Source organism: Neopelma chrysocephalum, unplaced genomic scaffold (genome assembly GCF_003984885.1).
Source record: "Neopelma chrysocephalum unplaced genomic scaffold, ASM398488v2 Primary Assembly neopelma1_103b, whole genome shotgun sequence".
Lineage (NCBI taxonomy): Eukaryota > Metazoa > Chordata > Aves > Passeriformes > Pipridae > Neopelma > Neopelma chrysocephalum.
The window spans coordinates 353,653-359,727 of NW_020897767.1; the positions used below are offsets into that span (position 1 = coordinate 353,653).

Below are 6,075 nucleotides of genomic sequence, written 5' to 3' on the forward strand. Positions count from 1 at the left end.
ATTCCGGACATTTCCTTGGGTTTCTGTTGTTCAATTCTGGACATTTCCTCGGGTTTCAGTTCAATTCCGGACATTTCCTCGGGTTTCCATTAAATTCCACTCCCGGCTCCCGGGAGGACGCAGTGGTCAGGGTTCAGCTGGTGTCTGAGCTCCCAGGTGTCCTCCTCAGACACTCTGTGCCATGTGCTCACTGTCCCAGTGCCCCATCTCTGCCCAGCCCCAGTCCTGCCAGGCCCCTCTGAGCTCAGCAGTGGTTTGAGATGTAAGCTGGACGGTGCTCAGGAGCAGTTGCTGCAGCACAGCTCATTCACACCTTGGAGGGATGTCTGAAAGTAGGGGTTTTGTTCTTTTCTCTGAAGACAAGGGAGAAAACAGTGGTAGAACAGTATTGGGGGCTATTGGTTGGGCAAAAAGTGTGTCAGGAGATGGGAATATTTTTTAATAATAATTCCACTGCATAGTTCCTATCACTTGTGCCTGAGGGACTTGAGATACACACGGGGAAAACTTGAAAACCACACACCTGGGCCTATCTAAATTTGCAGAGGGAATAGTAAGTAGCAAATAGAGCAGTAAGTTAAAAATACGAAGCTTCAGAGACTGACTTTTAAATAAATTTTTAACTCGTGCTGAGGAGGGGGCAGCACATCCTGGCATTGATTGACATCACACTGGTACAGTGAAATCTACTACACCATCTATCTAGAGGCTTCAGATGTTTGAGAGATTTTCTGAGAGAGCACAGCAGTAAACACTTCCCAGTTAGTTTTTATAGTAGCAAAGTAAGTATTTTTTTAAACATGAGTTCCTCAGGCATGTATCTGACACATTCTTCCTGTGTTTCTCTTCTCTAAGGGAGAGTCACCAAAGAATTTGTTGCTTCTGGCAAGTGTTCATGCCTTTTTTTCTGCGAGGCTTTGTCTCTTTTCCATTCTCTGGTCTCCTCCTCTGTTTCAGCCCCAGGATCTGCAGCTGGGAGCTGCTCTAGCCCACAACACCCCCAGGATCTGAGCTGCAGTGCCAGCACTGCCTGGTTCAGATATGCCCTGGCTAAGCACAAACTGTGTGACGGAGTCCAGGTTGGGTGTCATTCCTGCTCAGTGCTGGGGAAAAGTTCTGCCCTTGTGCTTCTCAAGCACTGCACGTGCCTGTGATGGGTCTGAGTTGAGCAACCTCATGGAACAGTGTGTAATGCTGAGGGAAAGCAGAAACACTCCAGGGTGCTAAAAGGGTTTTTGTCTTGTAAACCCGACGTGTTCCTTTTCTTTTTAAGAGCTGATGTCTTAAAGCAAGAGTTCCTCTGCCAGGCACTCAGAGCCCCTGAGTTACCTGTGCACTGAGCCCCTGGGAGCAGGAGACACTGAAGTGGAGCAGGATCTGCTTCCCAACTCCCCAACAGCTGGGATGGGAACCTGGTTACAACATCCTGTCCCCTGACCCCATTGCACCACGTCCTTGGTGTGCAGTGTGCAGGATGCTGACTGGCCTCCCTCAGCTGTAAAACTTTGACCAGGCAGCCTGTGGAATCTGTTTTGCCCAGTTAGGGTGGAGTATTTTGATTTTTATCAAAGTCTTCTCCAAGGTCTTGATGTCTTCAGAGTTTGCCAGGAAATGTGGTTTCTAACCTTTGTTTGCAGTTGCAAGCCTTTTTCAAAAATATTATAATCCGTACATATTGTATAATGTAATTTAATGTGAATTTAAACAAGAACACACATGTATAAGTGTGTGTGTCATGTATGACAGAAACACCTGGATCTGGGAGCAGGCTTTCCAGGTGATATTGTCAGGAGATGGTATCCAAGGTGTCCTTAAAAAAGGTGGGGACAAACTTTGCATCAGGACCTGTTACAATGGGCCAAGGGGTGGCAGTTTGAAACTAAAAGAGGGTTGATTTAGATTTATTATAAGAAGTGTTTTACAATGAGGGTGGTGAGACCCTGGCACAGGTTGCCCAGAGAAGCTGTGGCTGCCCCTGGATCCCTGGAAGTGTCCAAGGCCAGGTTGGACGGGGCTTGGAGCAACCTGGGCTGGTGGAAGGTGTCCCTGCCCGTGGCAGGGGGTGCAATGAGATGAACTCTGTTCCTTCCAACCTGAACCATTCTGTGATCTTTCTAGGAGTGCCATAAACATTTTCTTAGCAGCTTGAAGTTTCTTAAAGTGCATTTAGATTGTAGGAAAGTGTTTTTTGTTACGTTGAAGTACAGACTGTTCTTTGGAAAGGAAAGAAAGCGAATGATCTGGTGCTAGGTTAATCTTTGTGGGACTGAGGTAAAAAGCTTTTTAAGGTTCACCTGAAATAAACTCCCGTTAAATGTAAATAGTGTATGTTATTCTTGCAAGATTTGCTGAGGAAATTAGGGAGAGTTTGCGTCGCCCTCTCTGTCGCTTGGCTCTGCCACGCACCCACTGCTGCTCAATTTGTGGTGCTCTCTGTTTACCGGGGCCAGACGAGTCCTCTGTGTGTTTCCAAATTTACAGTAATTTAGTCCCTCACATAATGTTCTCTGCTTAAATGTTTGGTAATTAGTAGAAACCAGGTAGAGTGGTTTTGTCTGACTCATTTTAGATTTGCTTGAGGATGTTTATTTTTCAAGCTGCCGCAAATACGATGTTTTTTATTTTCCAGCTTTATTTTTTTAACTTGTGTGTATCCCTCACGCAGTGTTTTTCTTCTCCCTTCCCCACAGTTCGGATGTATCCACCTACCCAAAAGGCCTATAAATAAATTTGAGTGCTGTGTAAAATTGTTTTCTCCCGGGCAGCAGCTGTTTGGCTTCTGCACGTCCGTGCCCGGAGCGCTGGGGACATCCAGTGGCTGCAAAACACTTCACGGCCATGTTTTGCAACAGTGCAATAAAACGCTTAATGGTGATCCCTGAGGGGATAATGGGCCGGTCTGCGGCCTCAGGGGCTGGGTTTGGTGGCGGGTTTGGAGCTGACCACGGTGGTCTTTGGGCAGTTGGGCCCTGGGCTCCTCTTTGAGAACCTTCAGGCGTGTTCTGCCGCAGTTGTAACCTGTGACCTTTTCCCTGTGTCCCTCAGGCCTGGCAGTCATGCATTCCCAGAGCACAAACCAGCTGGACGTGGGGAACAACCCCCGCGTGGGCACCAAGCGCTACATGGCCCCGGAGGTGCTGGACGAGACGATCCAGGCAGACTGCTTCGACTCCTACAAGCGCGTGGACATCTGGGCCTTCGGCCTGGTGCTCTGGGAGGTGGCCAGGCGCATGGTCAGCAACGGTGAGTGCCTGCCACCCTGCCCCTGCCTCCAGCAGGGTGAGCAAATGGCAATTCATGGCAGAGCACCTGCCACCAGAGAGCACGGGAGCGTGCTGGACCTCCACAGTAGTTTGGTTCCTGACACTTCGAGGAAGCTGTTGGTGTGTTGGGTGCAGTGGCCAAATCTTGTTGTCATTTCTGTTAAGGCAGAGGAGAAGGAGGGTCCCCTGCTCTTTCTAGACCCTGGTGAGAACTGATTCGTACCAAACAATCAACATTTTAGATCATAAGGTCTCCACGCTTTTTCCACTTAAACCATAGGGGATACTTGTAGGAGGCTATTTCTCGTGACAAACCCTAAGAAACAAAAGGAAATGATGTAGGAAGTGCAGAAGTTGTCAAAATTCGGGGCTGCTCTTGCTTTACCAAGTTAAATGCATTCCCAAGGCAGGACTTGGTCCAGGTGCAGTTCTGCTTGGGAAGGGTGCTCCTGCCATCCTGTCCAGAGTGCAGAGTTTCTTCCTCACTCTTGGCAAGGGTGCCTGAATTTAGGAACCTTTCAGCTGGGTGTCTGTTGGTGTGATTCCTGCTCAAGTCAGAAGTCCTCTCTGACTTCTAGACCTCAGGTTGTGCTCTCTGGGCCCAGGTGGGTGGGAGAAGGGGAGGCTGCCCTTCGGATGTGTGCAGACCCTGGCAGGGATGGGTTGTTCACAGCCACATATTTAAATGTGAGGAAATTGCAGATTGTCACATACGTTTGTTTACTCTGTGTCTGATCTGTTCCCACTGAGTCCAAATCTCATGAAGGTGTGTGTGGCTAGTTTGAGGGAGGAGGAAACGTGGTGAATGTGTGGCATTAATGTTCCTGAGGATGTTTCTTGGCACAGGTGTGTCGTAGGCAGATGAAGACCTGTTTGGTGCTGGGCTGCATTATGTCAGTGTCAGTGCCTGGAGAAGTTCAGCTGGAGCTTTGGTGTTCTCAGTGCAGTTTTATATCCTGCACTGTCTGTCTTGGCAGTCTGGGAGCTCCTTCATGTATCAGTTGCCATGAAGTGTTGTGGTGGCTGGGCAGGAGTTGATGAATTCCTGTGCCAGAGGTGATGCTCGTGTGGTGGGAAGGGAAGGGGTGAGCTGTGGTTGATTTGAGGGCACAAAGGCAGCAGCCCTGGGGGAAAGCAGTACAGTTATTGGAAATGACAGAAGTCACCTTAAACCTGTGCAGGAAGGCCGGGCTGGGTTGTGCTGCAGGAGCTGGGTCTGGCAGGGGCAGCGGTGAGGGCAGCGTGTCACGGGTCAGTGGGGCTGGGAGGGCACAGGGCTGTGGGTCAGTGAGCTGGGAGGGCACGGGGCTGTGGGTCAGTGAGGGCCCAGGGCTGTGGGTCAGTGGGGCTGGGAGGGCACAGGGCTGTGGGTCAGGGAAGGCACGGGGCTGTGGGTCAGTGAGGGCACGGGGCTGTGGGTCAGGGAAGGCACGGGGCTGTGGGTCAGTGAGGGCACGGGGCTGTGGGTCAGTGAGGGCACGGGGCTGTGGGTCAGTGAGGGCCCAGGGCTGTGGGTCAGTGGGGCTGGGAGGGCACAGGGCTGTGGGTCAGGGAAGGCACGGGGCTGTGGGTCAGTGAGGGCACGGGGCTGTGGGTCAGTGAGGGCACGGGGCTGTGGGGCTGGGAGGGCACAGGGCTGTGGGTCAGTGGGCTGGGAGGGCACAGGGCTGTGGGTCAGTGAGCTGGGAGGGCACAGTGCTGTGGGCCAGAGGTTCAGTGGCTCGCTGGCACCTCCTGGCTGGTCCCAGGGGCCCGGGGTGTTGGGCCATGGTAGCTCAGAGCACTCCAGAGTCACCACTGGAGTAAAGGCCAGACCCTTTGCATTGAGTACTGCATGTCTCAGCTGCAACAGCCAGTTCTGTGCCCTGTGCTTGGGAAAGACCACGTGGAAATGCTGAATGAGAGCCAGGCTCTCTCTGCAGTGATAAAGTTCATCTGTGATATCCTCGTGGCCCTGGGAGTGTGTTCAGAGCTGTGACACAGCTGCAGTTGGGTGTTTGGCTCGTGTGAGGCCCCAGCTTTACCTGCAGGGCAGGTGTGGGCAGTGGGGGCACAGGGGGGGTTGTGTTTGTGAGGTCTCACAGTGTTCTGGGGGGAGCAGGTAAAGGCAAGAATTCAGCCCGGTAGGTGATGTTTGGTAAATGCAATTGGGAATTGCTCTTCCTGAAGACTATCTCCCCTTTTGACTAGTCATCACAGACAGGGATTTACAGATTTTTACAGCATATCCATGGGAATATCTGGGATTTTGATCTTCATCTGCAATAGAACAAGAAAACTAAAACTCAAAACTTTGCTGTAGCAAAGACTGAGAACCTCTTTTCAACTTCAGTCTCTCCAGAGCATTAGAGGTGCTCCTGGATTTCATGCCTGGCTGTGGGCCAGCTGCCAGCTGTCAGTGTGTTGTGTGTCAGCAGCAGTGTTTGATGTTCCTGCTGCACCCACAGGACCTCATTAGCTCCGGGTTTTTCCAGGCTGCTGACCCCAATGCCTGGCTTTGAACACCGGGCTGGAAATTGGCTTCTGGAGAAAGTTGGGCTCCCTGTAGATGGTTTGTGAGCCCGATGCAGTGAGGAAGCAGAGCTCTGTGCCTGCCCTGGGCAGTGGGCAGGGGTGCCTGAGCCTGGAGCGCTCTGTGAGAGGGGCGCAGGCAGGGGAGCACACACACAAACTCCTCATGCAGTGCTGGAGCCCAGGGAATGGCAGGGGAGCTCACACACAGACTCCTCTGGCAGTGCTGGAGCCCAGGGAAGGGCAGGGGAGCTCACACACAGACTCCTCTGGCACTGCCAAAGCCCAGGGAAGGGCAGGG

The 6,075-nt window shown here is 51.9% G+C and overlaps 1 protein-coding gene across 3 annotated transcripts in view; it reads left to right on the forward strand.

The window, feature by feature from the left end:
* The window catches only part of ACVR1 (activin A receptor type 1), a 65,940-nt gene that overhangs the window by 56,646 nt on the left and 3,219 nt on the right, over positions 1-6,075 (forward strand). For all 3 annotated transcript variants that reach the window (XM_027695838.1, XM_027695836.1, XM_027695837.1), the window contains exon 8: positions 3,046-3,243. In XM_027695838.1, coding sequence (XP_027551639.1) covers positions 3,046-3,243 — 198 coding nt within the window. The remainder of the gene's footprint in view (positions 1-3,045; positions 3,244-6,075) is intronic.